At 42.7% G+C, this 15822-nt stretch overlaps 1 protein-coding gene across 1 annotated transcript in view; it reads right to left on the reverse strand.

Moving 5' to 3' along the window:
- Window positions 1-1578: 1578 nt before the first annotated feature.
- The window catches only part of LOC112970527 (receptor-type tyrosine-protein phosphatase gamma), a 149355-nt gene continuing 135111 nt past the window's right edge, over window positions 1579-15822 (reverse strand). The window contains exons 21-26 of the mRNA XM_026075013.1: window positions 15736-15812; window positions 15179-15307; window positions 12671-12817; window positions 11725-11867; window positions 8557-8692; window positions 1579-6886 (exon numbers count right to left, since the gene is read on the reverse strand). Of these exons, the coding sequence (XP_025930798.1) occupies window positions 6740-6886; window positions 8557-8692; window positions 11725-11867; window positions 12671-12817; window positions 15179-15307; window positions 15736-15812 (779 nt within the window). The 3' untranslated portion in view covers window positions 1579-6739. The remainder of the gene's footprint in view (window positions 6887-8556; window positions 8693-11724; window positions 11868-12670; window positions 12818-15178; window positions 15308-15735; window positions 15813-15822) is intronic.

The raw sequence follows: 15822 nt of genomic DNA on the forward strand, positions 1-15822 counted from the left end.
GCTGCCTGCTTCTCCGTGGAGTCCGGGCAGCCAYGCTGGGAGCGAGGAGCCTTCCCGCACGCCCACGGCTGCTGGCCCAGGCGGCAGCGGGGCTGCCAGCCCAGCACGAGCAGCAGTCAGCAGCGATCTCTCTTCGTTCAGCCCTCGTCCTGCCCTGTTGGGTGGCCCAGGCAGCCTGAGCCTGCACTGAAGGATGTGCAGAAGGAACCGAGCTTTTGCTGCTGCAGCATCCCCCACCGCAGGCCCGATGGCAGGCAGGCAGCTCCCTGCCTCCCCCACACCCTCCCCACCCGGCCCTGCCGTGGAGCCTGCCTGTGCGGTGGGTTTGGGCAGCTGTTTGGATGTTCTGTCACACTGCAACACGAGGCGGYACCTTCCTTAGACGTCAGGGGATTTGCAGGCGTCAGCAGGCCATGGCTGCTGAGCGCTGCAGCGTCGTGCAAATCACATTCCCTGCCTACGCTCGATGTCGTAGGCTCCCGCTATCCCCCAGTCAAGCAAAACGTGGACCTCAGAGGTGAGAATGCAGCAACACAAAATAAAAAGGCAGAGTTATTTRTACTGTCCTGATTTTAACCACCTATTTTATATCAGCAAGCAATTTCAGTTACTGATGTGATTTCTCCGTGTGCAGGGTTGTGACCTAAATCCTGCCGGCGTACTGCACTGGCAGCTGCCCGCTGGACTGGTTTTGAAGGYGCCGTGAGCCTAGACGGGCTGCAATGCCCACGCTGGAGGCAGACGCGCCTCAGTGCATTACTGCCAGTGGCAGATCTAAATAAGAACACATCCACAAACCCAAGTGGTTTTCCCACAACAACGACAGGAAAGTAACGCTTGCAGTCACCACAGAATCACCACAGAAGGCAGTATGTGGAGCCATCGAGTTTTCGTTGCAAAACACTGAGCATCGATTGCATAACGCGCAGACGCGCGTCTCGATGACAGCTCTTGGCTGCGATGCAGCTAGGTACGACTTCGGAATGCGCTCCCTGGGGGATACTGGCTGCCGTATCTCGAGATTTGGAACATCTGTCCCTGCCTGCCAGCCTGGCTGAGGCGGAGGTGAGCGCTTCTGCCTTTTCTACCACAGCTCCAGGGTTAGTTGAACAGTGAGTAGATGCAGGTTATCGCAAATAATCAGGTGACAGGGGCTTGGTGAAAGGCCCCGCTCCTCCAGGCAGACATCTGCTGATAAACCGGGATTCGATCTAAGGAATGGCACTCCTAACGGAGCCGGGAACAGAGCTCGGGCTCCGAGGTCCCGTTCTGTACGGAGACAACCGTCCTTCCCAAAGGGATTTTGACGGGGTCACAGGGACGTGGGGGGACCAGCCGTGGTGAGGAAACGGGGTTATCGGGAAGCTTCCTAATAGCTTGAGACAAGGAAGAAAGGAATGGTGCTCTGCACTGTCAAGTGACTGACAGTCCCAGATGAGGTTTGCTCGGAAATTTGAGATCTAATTAAAGCAGGACTTGGATCTCATCCTTCTTCCTGCACGCCTGGGACAATGAAATACCGACTTGTGCATCTGTTCTGGATGTGTATTTGATGCAAATAAGAAGGAAGTCTGTAAATACATCAAAAACCATACTTTATTTTATGTATAGCAATACAATTTACATATTAAATAACACTATAATAGAATGATTTGATATAGTCTTAAACATAACAAAAAGAAGATTCAAGTTACAAAAAAACCCCAAACAAAAAAGAAAAAACAGAACAAAACAAACGAACAAAAAATCTCCCTCAAAATACTCCCTCCCACCCGGTCCCAAAACCGAACACCACATTTTTTTTTTTCCAAATGGATCAATGAGACAAACGTATCCAGTGACTGGCTAAGTCTAATTCCTATTGCACACACTGACAATGGAATCCAAAGAAAATCCAACTTTCACAATCACTGCCCCAAAGAAATGACATGGGTGGAAATCTTTTTGGAGTGTGATGATGGTGTCTCACTATCTTGATACACAGAAGGTATGTATTCACATAGCCACCACAGAACTAGGAAGGAGGTGAAACTAGAAAAAAATTAGCTTTATATGAAAATATAAAATTCTATGATTATATACCATAGATACAAAGTTCCCAGAAGATGCTTATCCAAGCAACAAAATATTTACAGTTTTAATGATTTTGCTATTTAAAAATGAAGGAAAAGAAAATAGGAGTACACATGAATGCTTAGGTATTTAGAAAGAATGGCTGCTTGCTAGTTTCAAATGCTCTAACAAAACAAAAGAAGTCACTACCCCAAATGTTGGAGAGTTGTGACATTGTATAAAATTGACTATCTCCTCTTTTGGAGACGTTTATTCTTAAAACTCAAGACATTTTTCTTGAAATTAATTATCCTCTGTAGAAAATGCTTCCCTTTGCAAATAGTTAACAAAAACACTAAAAACAGTTTAACAGCTAGGACAAAGTAGAGGCCAAATCTCTTCATTACAGTTCCTTCTCTTTCTCTATTTTTGCATGCCTTTTCCTTTGATAAGAAAAGCCAATGTAGTTCACATTGTTAGAATGGCAACAAAGAGAAAAAGAGCAAAGGGGTAACAATAACAGTTGAATTACAGCTCTGTTAAAAAAAAAATTAAAAAAGAACAGAAAAAAAAGCAGAAAAGCAATGCAGTGGCTTAACAAATAGGCATTTTCCCTTCATATAAAAATTCACCGGCACCATTTGACATGAACTTCAGAACATAGGATTTGATGTCAAAAGGCATGAATTTGAGAAAGACTGCTAAAACTTTAAGACAACTACATTTTAATTTTTTTTAAAGTTGTTTTTGTTTTGCTGAGAATTAGTAATATGTGTCTTTGGTAAAATTGGTATCTATATTTTAGCTTTTAAATAAAATATATCAGCTTAAAAAAAGATTAATAAGAAGGCAGTTGTGCTGTGTCATAAAGATTATTCTCCTAATGTTCCGGTACGTGACTCCGGGTTCAAACCATTCAAGCAGTCAGAAATCAGAAAAAAACAACTGAAATTCTGCAGATCCTGTAAATGACTCCACTAACCTAGAACAGACCCATGGTACAGAAACAGTCGCACACAAGGAGTAGTTTAAGGATTTGGGTTTTTTTTTTTCCTGTTCATAAATTCATATTTGGAAACAGACACTGTGAAATACTAAGGACAAACGCTGCTTTAAATGAAAGTTGTTCAGACCTTGGTCCGGCACAAGAATCAGCCTGCCTAGCCTGCACGTACGAGCAGTCCTGCTGGCTTCCCCAGGCCCTCCTACGCATGTCCGGTTACTCACGTACAGGAGTGTGTGTACGACTAAGGCATTTGGCTGCGAACATCACCAATTTAGATGTTAAGAAGACACAGCAACTTCCCAAACGTTTCCTCTTGGAAAGCTTGGTTATTATTTTGGGCTCAACTCAGAAGTCTCATACGTCTTTCATGCGGTCTGCTGGTGGAGTACACAAGCAAAACATGGCAAAACAGTATTTTCTAAATGTAGACACACGCACGCATGCACACTTCAATCCACTATTTCCTTATTCCTCAGGGCTGGGACTGAGCCTCACATTTTACAGCAGTGGACCATACTTAGGGGTCTCCTAATTTGCAGGCCTGCACGTTGCTTGAGAACTTCTGATGCTGGAAAGCCATCCCGACCATGCAGCAAGCAGTGGTTACAATATGAGGTTAGTGTGGCAAAAGCAAGGGAGTGCCTGTTTGCCATGGTGCACGTGTGTGGGACTTGACTTTGGCTCGACAGCCACGCGAGAGCATCCCGGCGGAGCTCTGCGAGCGCCGATCTCAACACCTGTTTGGTCCTTCCGACAGGCTCATTCAGTCCCAGGGGAAGAGGTGCAAAGCCACGTAAAGAAGCAGATCGCCAGCTGCTTACATCAGGATAGCTCTGGCTCTTACGCACTCTTAATCCTGACTTTCACAAGCAATCCCTAGCTTCATCCACTCCAAACGTAATGCATCACTACCATCTATCAGCTATCTGACTGTTCACACTCAGCTTGATCCCCCTTAAGAAAAAATCCATGGAGAAGTCATAGTACATCAGTGTAAATTATTTCCCCATGAATTAAGCCCCGAGCAGGTATTTCAGGTGTGGGAAAATGCCAATGCAAATGCATGGATTTCCAAAGCATCTACCAATGTTCAGCCTCACCACCTTCTTTCATTGATTTTTAAAACCTGTGAGAAGATAAGGGATTAAACCAAGGCTATTCAGGCAGTGTGTCATGAAGCACAGTTATCTTCCATCACGCCACTGAAATGAAAAGCAATAAGCTAAAAGTACTGAACAAATCCAACTCTCCTAGTGCCTGCAGTGATCTTTGTGTCACTTAGCTCTCGTCTGGGTTTGAATTCTCTCCTTCTCCCTGCACCTCCCCGGGAACTTCACTGCTCCAAACCAAACTGCTCGAATCCAGCCGAATCCCTCCGTGCTACGTGCTGGCACTGCCTGGGCCGGGATCGCCCTAGCGAGGGGGCACCGGCGCCGCGGCACCAGAGCACGGCGGCCAGCAGACCCGCTGCCAACCCTTCCGACCCTCGCGGACCGCGGTTCTGGGAAACCGCTCTGGTTTCTGGGGTGTCGTGACCGGGCGGCCGGTCTGACCTCCTAGCACGCACTACGCTGGCTCACTCCTCGCTGCCGGCTCCTCCCAAGGCAAAGGGGACGCAGGCTACAAAGCATTCTTTTGAAGCACTTTGCACGTTTTTTTATTCAGACTAGCTGGTGCTGGGCATGGGATTTCCTTACAGAAACCACGGCTGTATTACACTGCTCAGCATTAGCAGTTATTTGGATCGCTTGTATCGAGGGATTAAACAAACTGGTAAGTCAAAGGTAACCACGAACTCTTAAATACTTTAGGAAACCTTTCCCTCATTAAAAATAAAAGACCAGATGTCAGCACATACCAGTTTGCATAGCTCCACTGCTCTCGACAAGGCCGTTTCAGTTTGCACCTCATGAGGTTCTGACCCAAAACACCTGCCCTGGGGAATTTCAAACGGTTCACTCGGCTCTCCTCTCTGTGAAAACGCACCCGATGCCCTCTGCTTGGCTAAGCTTCCTCCCTGCCCTCCCCTCCAATAAAAGAAGTGGTTTTTGCCTTGCCAAATGTCTCTATTTCAGCAAGACTGGACGGGCAGCAGAAATTAATAGTGTTACATTTAAATGAAAAATATGCTGTAATATTTTGACAAGTTTTGAAAAATTACAATGCATGTTTCGTGCAGTTGAAATTGAAAAGTAAAGAAAATAATGCCATATATAAAGGATAGTGCCTTTAACTGTATACCAAACATCAGAATGGTTGAAATAACATATTTCATTTTCAAGGCAGATTCAGTAACCTCTCCCTATTCAGCAGAGCTATGAAGGACACAATTAGCTTTAACTCCCAGGAGAGTTAAGTATGTGCTTACTTCTTTTATTAAATAGGGATGGACCCTTGGACCAAATACAAACGAAAAGGGAGCCAGTGAGGATGTATACTTAAATGCTCCAAACAATAACTGAATTATTTAGATAATCTGGGGAAAAACATATCATTGGTGTGGGAGGGAAAACAGAATCAATAGGTTTGTGCTAAGCGATTAGTTTGGCAAAAAAAAGAGGGAGAATGTAACTTTATAGGTAGTTTTTTTATTAGTTTGCTTCACCAGTAAATATGGATCAGTACTTTATGTTTTAGCACTAAAGTATGAAAATTACACACCTGTAAAAATGGCATCTAACAGTTATGAAATTAAGAAACGCCTGTCATCATGTAACATACCATTAGGTGTGAGGTCATATTCAAGAGATAGTAAGGAAATTAATGTGTTTAAAATATTGAATAGCTTAGTAATGTAAAATATTGCTACCTTCAATATATCTGAAAACAGGTCTGGTTTTGGACTGTAGTAGATTTCTCACTGTATTGGCTCTGATGAAAATAAAAACAAAACACTTTCTTCTGCTTAAAAACTAAAATCTACGTTTTTCCTGAATAACTGGGGAAACTTTGGAGCTGTAAATTCGAAACCTGTAAATGTGTCCCACATATGAATTGCATCAAATTTATATTTATATTGTATGTAATTTATATATTCTATGTGAAGCAAGTCTTAGGCCTGTGAGTGTACAAAACAGTAATTTGAAACAATACAGAAACAATTGTTTCAGCTCCACAAGGCTGTTACATCTTCGTTGTAGCTAAAAATCACCTGCCACATTTTGTCAAGAAAGGATGAACTTTGCTCATCCACTCCACTGGAATACAGAATACAGTTACCAAAATTGTGACGTGATCATTAAAATAATAAATATGGTATGAAGGGGTACAGTATCTGTCATAGAAAGAATCCACCTGGCCTAGCATTCAAGATCTAAGATTTGAGGGTCGCTGTAGTTAGCAAAACTTCACTGCATTTAAACAAAACAAAAAAGCATATGTTTGTTGTCATGGAATGTCACATCAGGGCTTGTTTTGTATTAGAATATTATAGGCAGTAACACTGATCATATAGTGCAAACTAGATAAAATTGCGTTTCACTGTGTGAAATAAACAGAGGTGCAAATGCTCAGTAGGATACCATTAAGACATAAAATGGCAAAAAATAAATATCAAAACTTTTATCAGTGTAAAAAAGTAATTGGGTTATTGTATAACCTAGAGTCTGGCAAAAAAGGCCTCAAAAAAGTTCGCTCAGTCTTCAGAAGTTCTACAAATTAAGTGCCTTTTCAGGTTTCCAATTAGACAAGAGACTCCATGCTTTCCGCGGGATCCGATTCATCGCTGGCCATCACAGCACCGTTTTTGTCCAGTGTCATGGGACCATTTCCATTTTCCTTAGTGCTGACCAAGCTTAGCATTGCCTTATAAAGAAACTGGTACTGTTCCTGGAAAAGAAAGGACAGATTATTGCAAACCTTGCAGGATATGTAAGTGAGTGGCACTTAAATTTGGCGTTTCCAGGCTAGGTCGCGGATACTTGTAGAAAGAAAAAAAACATTTCATACAAAATGTTCCAGGCTGTTAATACCAACAGCTCCAAAGCAGCCATCTGACATGGTACAGAAATACAGTAATGGAGAACACTCAGAAACACATGCTTCACAGTCAGGATGCCAAGTCTTCATATTGCTTACAGAATATTTACTTTCCTCCTGTTGCTTTCTCCACGCGGACACCACTGATGTCAGTAAACTACACAATCTAGATAAATTACATTCTTCCCATTTCCTGAGGGCATAGCAAATAGAAGTTGCTTCTCTGTGAAGGCACTAACATGTAACAGAATACGAAGCATTGTTCTTTTTCATTTTGTAGGTAATAAAATGCATCATTACTACAAGCATACATATAGCGAGGAAAAATATTTAGAGAGTAATTACCTACATTAATCTAGTTTAATATTGTCACCCCAAACCTCCAGTTCTCGGTAGATTATTTTATTTCTGATCCACTGCCCACTGGAGAGAAAAGAAGTCTTTCCACTGACATTATAAGGATACTGCAGAAGGGCCAAAAGTGCACCTTGCATGCAACATAAGAAACCAAACAGCATGTTGCAATAAACCTAAAAAGTCACTACACTAGCTTTCCTGCAAGAATGGCATACTTCCACTATTTCCCTTTCTATTCCATTATCGAGTTGATTTTAAATAGTAATGTATGCTATATGTACAATCATTTTATATAATGAAGCCAGTGTGTCAATACCTTTATTGCTTTTGCACATATAGTTTCTGAATACATAAATATGCTAAATCAGGTGTTAGCTTAAATCCTCAGAGGAGGGATGAGGACAGCGCAAGGAGCCATTTACAGCTTCTTAAATCCAAGGCTTCGTCTAGAGACGATTCTCAGTAGCAACAGCAGGTCAAACACAGCCGAAGCGGCGTGTTACGGCCAAACTCAGCCTTGGGGTTACCTCTGTGAAGGACCCCCCAGGCTGGGTGTAGAGCAGCGAGAAAGAGGGAAGGGGCAGGTCCTCCTTCTGCCTCTGGGACGAGGCCCTGGCCCATACTGTGCCCTCAGCCCGCTTGGACATTTTCCAGGAGGATGTAAGTGGGGTCAAAACTCTACTAGAGACGGGACTAATGCTGAAACAGCACAGACGAGTGCAGGACAGTATCCGAGCCCTGGCTCGTCCCCTAGTGCAGGCAGCGCAACGCGCACAGGGCAAAGGGTGCTGCTCTCTGCACACAGAGCGCAGGCTCCTGTTGAAGCCTTATCTCCCCCTTCAGCTCTACCTGCACTGCTTGGGATCAAAATAAGCCAGGTTTAAATAGCAGATCTTAACGTACACGGCTGGCAGCGAGATGGTGACAAGCTGAAAGGCCAGGGCTGTCCGTACAGTGGCATTACTGTATGAGAAATAAGCTTAACTGCACATCAGAGACCGTGTGGGTTTGAGGTGTATAAAAATGACAACAATACAGAAAAAGCCCAAATGCAACTTCTGCTTGATAACGTACACAAAGCTGCATGTGTGTTTTAGTTCGTGCTTTTTGTCTCAGACAAAAACCTTGTAAACTACCAATTTATATTCCATTTAAAGACTTACAATGTCTGTAAATACTCCAGGCCGCATAAGATTTATCATCTTTGCCACCTGGAAAACATCAACAGCATTTTCATTCTCCAGCTGCTGGGACAGAGTGGTAAGGGCACACAGCGTTCCTGCCGACACAGCTCCATACCTGAAAAACCAGACCACAACGATAAGGTACTCACAAACAAACCTGGGCACCCTGACACAGAGCCATGAAAATGTTGATATAGTCTTATTTGATTACTGCAGCTCATCTTTATATCTATTAAAAGCTCTGTTCTACGCTAGTTAAGTTTTAGTCATTTTAATTTAAAAAAGAAATTTGGTGGTATACGAGTCACCTCAGGATATCAGCAGTTTTCAATAGAAAGAACTGGAGCAGCAAAATAATGCGAGCCATTTAAAAATACCCAGCTTGGAGAGTACACTCCTGGAGTCAGGTTTCACATGTACTGAAAGCATCTGCATTATAGCTGAGCGTATTTTACAATTCATTAGTGGGAGCTCAAGCAAAACACAAACTATTACAAAGAAATGAGACTTTGTCTCCTCCTCCATGTCTGACAATTTTATAAAACTAACATGGACATGAGCTGCTCATGAGCAAATGGGACGCATCTCAAAGTCTTCCTTAGGTCTGACTCATGGGCAAAATGCAACATTCCTGAGTTGGGTACCCAAGAGACATCACAGATTCTGATAAGTTGAGCCATGCTGTCATTTAATAAGAACCTGAGCAATGGTGATTTGTCAGGAGAATGATGCACAATGTGTCCTTGAGACAGTGGTCAGACAAAAATCTTACTGCTGCTAAATCCAAAACCCTGTGGGTATGCTTGAATCGCAAGTGCAGTTGTGGGGCACCTGATAAAAGATCCCAAGCAACAGGGGCTCATAACTGCTTCTGAGGAGCCGTGGTTGTCCTCTGCTCTCCTGGTCCTCAGGAGACTGAACTGCTGTCCTGGCTTTGCTATGGCTCTGCTCTGTGACCTGGAGCAGGACTGCATCTAAATGTCCCCATCCGTGAAAGGGACATTGGTGCTGACTTGCTTTGTAAACTGGAGAACTGGGCATGAAAACGTAAACGATCGGCGAGTACTGCAATGCCATCTGGTATAATAAGGTTACCACTAGTAATTTTAGAAGATTTCTGCAGAAATCAAGATATATGCTGCCTTGATTTCATATGATTTTTGCAAACTCAATTCGCCTAGAAATGGGAAACAGAAATCCAATCACAGTGGATCGCTGTTCTACCTGATGGAAAGTCCAAGAAGAAGAGGCAGGGCTCTTGCAGAGCTGCACACATGGCTGTGACTGATCATCTGATATGGACAACATGGACTTTGCCTGATGCGTGTGCCTGATGGGGGCCTAATGCCCTGGTTTTTACTGAGGTTGATTACCTCCACCTCCCAACCATCTGAATGCTTTTCTCTCTGCAGATCATGCAACAAATCTTTGTCTAGTCTACTTGACTTTAAGTTGGTAGTATTCAGTACAATTGTCTCTAGCTGGAATTTCTGAACATACTTCTTTGAAATGTTTTGTTATCAAGTCATCCCACCACGTAATTCCCAAATATCACATGCATTTAGTATTTGCAAATCCATATATTTGGAATTAATCTGCAGTTGTAATTATTAGTGGATTATGTGATATAGTTGTTGCATATAGTAAAGGGAAATTTTCATTTTCAGCTACATTTGCTTAGGCTCCAAAGAAAAGCAGACTCCACATTATGTGAATAATAAAAAAATAAAAACCATTGAATATGACAAATAAACCAAAAAAGCAATTTACAGAAAGAATGACTCAGCACTGTTAGAAATGCAATTCTGATTCTTTTTTTTTTTTGGTCTAGCATGAAATGCCCAAATCAATAATGGTTCTAATTTTGTAAAACATAATCTTAAATACTGCAAGAGTAGCAAAACCTCACTTCAGACTACCCAAAGCATGAATATTAAAACTAGGCTGGAATTAATAAGCGCTGGCAAAAGCCAGCAGAGCTTACACTGTGCCTTAGCCAGGCAGGAAACAGTGGGAGAAAAACTGCTTGCTGTGGCCCAAGGCACCACTTGCAGGAGTCTGCTGGGAAAAGCCTGTTGCTGCAGCCGTACACTGATGCGAAGTGAAAGCTCTTTCAGCAAAGGCAGGTATCAGCACGCAATCTCTCATCAGCACCAAGGCTGACCTGACCACTGAAATACCAGAGTACGGTAATAACATTTTTGCACAAAAGGTGAAGATTTCTAAGACTTTCCCATTAACTCTGTCTGTTTTGTAGCAATGGCAGAGGTCTAATGGACTTGAGAGTGGGGGTTTAGAGTTGGTAGCAGTCATTTACATAGGCTCGGTGTTCACTCCAAGGGCAACTCAACCAGTGACAGAAAGCAGGCTTCCTCGTGATTTTAATGACAGAACAACTCCAGGGAGCTCGCTGCCTGCCAGGGCAAGATATCGTACGCAATGTAATATTTAGCACTCTTTATAATTGGGCATTCAAGCATAGCTGGCAAGACAATGAACACCACAGATCTACAAAAGAGACAAGTGCTGGCGCACACTGGCCCTGTGTTGGTGGGCTCCCTCCCTCGTGCCTGGCACCACATGGTCCCCTTGGAGTGGTTTTGGGGGGAAGCAGAAGGAAGAAAAACAGATTCGCTCTAAGAAAACCTGGCCTCTTTGTCACAAGACACACTTCCTAATCATCCTGAGACACAGCTGAGCTGAACTTGTTCCTTATCTTATGTGGCACATTAAACCTGAGTTGTTAGATAGGAGCTCAGGTTTCCTTAAGACCATGCTGGGCTGCTCAAAGTACTTATTATCTAAGCCATGGCTCTGCTGTTTTTTTAAGTTGGTTGTAGAATTTGCTTGGGAAACTTCCAAGCAGAGAAGAACCCAGAACGCTTACAAAACAGACACAGCCTGACTTTCTGAGTCCATCTGGAAAGACTAGAACCAACAGCATAAACCAGACTAAACAAAACTCATTTGGCCTCAGATGCCAATGGATACCTCATCTCAGGAAGCTTAAATACTCTGATCCTTTTGTTTAGGCTACCAAACCCCATCCACTCCATGCAAGAAAGGACATTAATCCTGATCACTGTCCCATAGCAGAATAACTCCTTTTACAGCCTATGCATAAATGGGAGAAAAGAGATGACGTACTCATCATGAACTATGGTGGGGCCATCCCTTGTTAAGGCCTCTTCCTTGATTACATTAATAAGTTCAAAGGTACTGCTTATAGGAGCATCTGGATTTGGCCATTTAGGACATTGAAAGTGGCGGACTTCCAGAACGTAGTCATCCTGAAATGAAAAAAGAGCCTGGGTATTAGCTACTACAGTTTCACATTCATCCACTCCAGGCAGAAAGCATGATGGGGAAAAGTCTCATTACAAATTGAAGAGAGAAATTCTTCTTCCAAAGGGGTTTGCATACAAAGAAGAAGAAAGATGCTCAGCTCTAGTATCTCTGAAACAGTGAACACCCTAAAATAAACTATAACAAAAAATTGAAAATGATTTTGTATTTGAGTTCAGTATATACATTCTCTCAGAGTTCCTATAGCTCAAAGGTCAAACAAGAGAAGAGCAACAAAAGGAACTCAGTTAAAAAGGGCTTGCAAACTACTATTTTGCAGCAAAATCCAACTGCAGTTCTGATACCAAACTAAAAGCATACTTGTAGCTCAAAAGAAATGTGCTTTACTAAGTAAAACCCCTTAATCTTTGTGAAACAATTAATCTATAAATGCTGAATTTTGTAAGCAGAAATAGGACAATAAACCTTGGTGTGTACTTTACACAGAATAATTCAATCTACTTCTGTGACTTCTGAATGAGAAACAAATGTCCTCACTTTCAAATAAGATAAACAGATTCAACACTACAGTCCCACTAGTGAGAGGAATCTACCTCCAGCAGAAGCAGAAGACAGGAGAGGAGTCAGTAGAGACTCCCTTGTCCCTTGGAGCAACATGCACAAACATGCATTTACAAGTAAATCCTTTTCAAGACTGTTTCTGAACTCTCTCTCTCTCTCATGTTTAAATAACATCAACAGCATTTTGGAGAAAAGCCAAGGCCCACATTTGGGGGGTTTATTTTACCTGGGTAGCTTCAAGGATAAAGTCATGGATGATAATTTGCTCTTCGTTAGAGAGGCACAGTCTGTCTTTGCTGATAAGGGTCACAGTAAAGGCCTCACAGTTCATGGATTCCTCGCGACTTGGCCAGTACACAAACTCATCTTCTGCCTGGAGGAAAGAAACAACACACATCCTGCAGCCTTTCGGATACCTTAAGTGTGACTGAAAAATCCAGTGGATCAAAAAATTGGTTTGATAAACAGAGATGATCAGAAGCTGACCTTTAAAAACATTTGTGTCTAAAACAGACTTACTGTAACAGTAGTCAGTAAGCCTACCAGATCCTTCCTTTGTGTGCCCAAGCAGGTAACGCCTGCTTTTTAATTGGTTTCATAGGGAAATGGTTATTTTAGCTTGCTCATACTTAACCTTTGTATTATATCCCAGGCTTTATTACCTCCTGCCTACACAGTTTTGCATGAAAGTCAGATATCTGTTTAGAAAAAACGCACTGACCTTTAAAAATTAATTGCTTTTTATTTTTAATTTGTATTTATTGTGGTCTAATCCTAAACTCAAGGGTGCTCATAGAAGCGCTGTGGATCAGGCCTAGGTGGAAGACTGATGGATACTCTATGTAGGCGTTGAATTTTTAGAAGTGAGGAGAGGAGTGAGGAGGAAGGAAGAAACTGAAATGTTCTTAACCTTGAGAAAAACACTGGCTTAACTTAATGCAAGTTCTCCAACAAAACTCTAATGAAAACACTATGACACTCTAAATTCTCAATGAGACTGTGAATGGGAATAAAGGCTCAGTGCTGAAATAGCCTTACTAACTGATGGGGTATTGATAACATACTGTCAACACTATTCTTTAAAAAGCAACTGTTCATTCTGATTTCACTGTAGAGAAAGAAAATCAGGCTCTGTAACCACATGCATGCAAAGTCTGTTTCTCCTCCTGGCTTCAGAGGTCTCCTGTCCATGCAGCATAAGAAGAGACACTAACCAGACAGCCTGTGTGGCACTGCACAGCTGTGTTTCCAAAGACTCTGTGTTTACTGTGTTGAAGAAACATAAGCTATCTGCTTTGTTCCTCTGTGGCCATGAGCACGCCTCTGCAAACAGGCTTATCTCTGTGGGCCTGGAGACTCAGTGTAGATGATGTACAAGATACTGTTGAGATTCAGACGTTAAACATTTCAGTTTGTTCTGAAAAAGAGACTTGGGGTCCTAAGTCCCCTGAGAGCTTTGAAAATTCACCCCTCAGCCTGCAGAGGTGACATCAAACAGGGTAATATTGCTGAATGCCGTGGAAGTGCTCTCTCCCTCTACATGACAGATCCTCATGTAGCAGGCAGTCGGCATGATCATCTTGTCCCTTCATATTACGCACTCAGCACCTTGACGATCTCAGTCCTGTGCCGCCCCTCCTTGCCAACCAACACAACCCACACCAGACACCAAGCCAACACCCAGATGCCACTGCCTGGCTAGCCAACCTCCACCCTGAGCACAGCGAAGGCCAAACCAGGTGCAAGGCATCCTTGCAAAGGATCTGGCCAAGTCCGGCACTCCTCCATTACACTTCAAACACTACTGCTCTCTAGAGCTATTCCATACACTTGTAAAGACAAGATCAGCCTCTTCATTTCCATCCAACGTGCTTTCATTTCACTGGTGCTTTCTGGTTCGATTGTATTTCTCTGAAAGCTCTTTGCCTTGCAATGCCTGCAGTCCCCTTGATCTCACCACACACAAGGAAGTGTATCAACTGCTGCCTCCTTAGTAGCCCCTCATGACTGCTATTTTCCTGCTGTAATGAAGGTGGTTTCTCTACCCCCCTCAGCTACAATCGTCTATTCACCTCAATGATGCATGCACGGAAGAACAAACTGTTTACTTCTTAATCTTTTTCAACACACACTCTTGAGACATGCTGGTAAATCTGGAAGTAGTGATTAGCACTTCACCTGTGTCACCTTCTCTATCTCATTATTTCCACTTAAATCGACATACGCATTTGCTTTTTTGCTTACATTAGAAATAACACTTGAAACCTTGCACGGCTTTAGCCCTGTACAGGCTTAGCCTTAAGCTCTGCAAGCAAACAAGCAACTACCTTATTGTCTCTGCTTCGCATTTCTGTTCCTTTCAAGGTCCTTACTCACGGCCCTGGCCACCCAGTAACCTCAGTGCTTTACATCCTGTCAGCCAGGGAACCCACAGGAGCTTCACAGAGGCTGTCCTCACTGGCCTGCTGTCGAAGAGCTCTGTGGTCCACACCTGCTTGCTGCAGTTCAGGATGTCCTTCCCAAGGAGCAGGACAGAAAGGGAGTGCAGAAAACAGGCCCTGCACCTAGGAACTTGTCTTACTAAGCTTATGATAAAGCTTGAGAAGGTGGCTCAAAAATTAGCCATGTTTTCAACTAGAAAATAGTCATAGCATGTAACTAAGCGACTCTATGCTTGTGCCCTGCTGGGCTAAGTAATAATCCCACGGCAGAGGGAGGGAAGCATTTAACTTACCAGGCTCTGGTTGTCTGGCAGCATGACGATGATTTGTGCATTGTGATCCCAGATCATTCGCCAGAAATCTTTAGTTGTATGTGGCAGCGGATGTTGGGTTATGATGAACTCGTTACTCCTGTAGTAGCCCTTTTGCAGCAAAACAAACCACACAGTTACTTACTGCCTTAAGTACTCTTAAAGCATTAATTTCATCTTTGGGGACAGATAGTGACTCTATTTCATTTTATTCTACAATATTTTCACACAGACTATAATTTTATAACTCCATTTCCACTCTGCAGAGTCCCTGTTGTTTTCATTTACTCTATATCCCAGTATTTATTTGACTGTATCTCATGGAAATACGAATTCCACATAAATGCATCTTGTATTTAATTTTTTTAGGCAACAATCTTTAATAAAACACTGTTAATAGCTTTACATTATGGGGAAGGTGTTAAAATCTCATCTGTTAATACACAGCCATTACATACAGAATTAAGACAATTATAGGCATCTGGTATTTAGCACCTTAGAGTTGATTTTACTTTGTAATTAGGTGTTGACTTCCTCACCATGATATAAGAGGCATTAATGTAATCAGTTCCCTTCATTCCAGGCAGTGGTGCCAAGCCCACTCTAGCACGCTCAGCTATAAGATT

Source organism: Apteryx rowi, unplaced genomic scaffold (genome assembly GCF_003343035.1).
Source record: "Apteryx rowi isolate R43461 unplaced genomic scaffold, aptRow1 scaffold_4, whole genome shotgun sequence".
NCBI classification, from domain to species: Eukaryota; Metazoa; Chordata; class Aves; order Apterygiformes; family Apterygidae; genus Apteryx; species Apteryx rowi.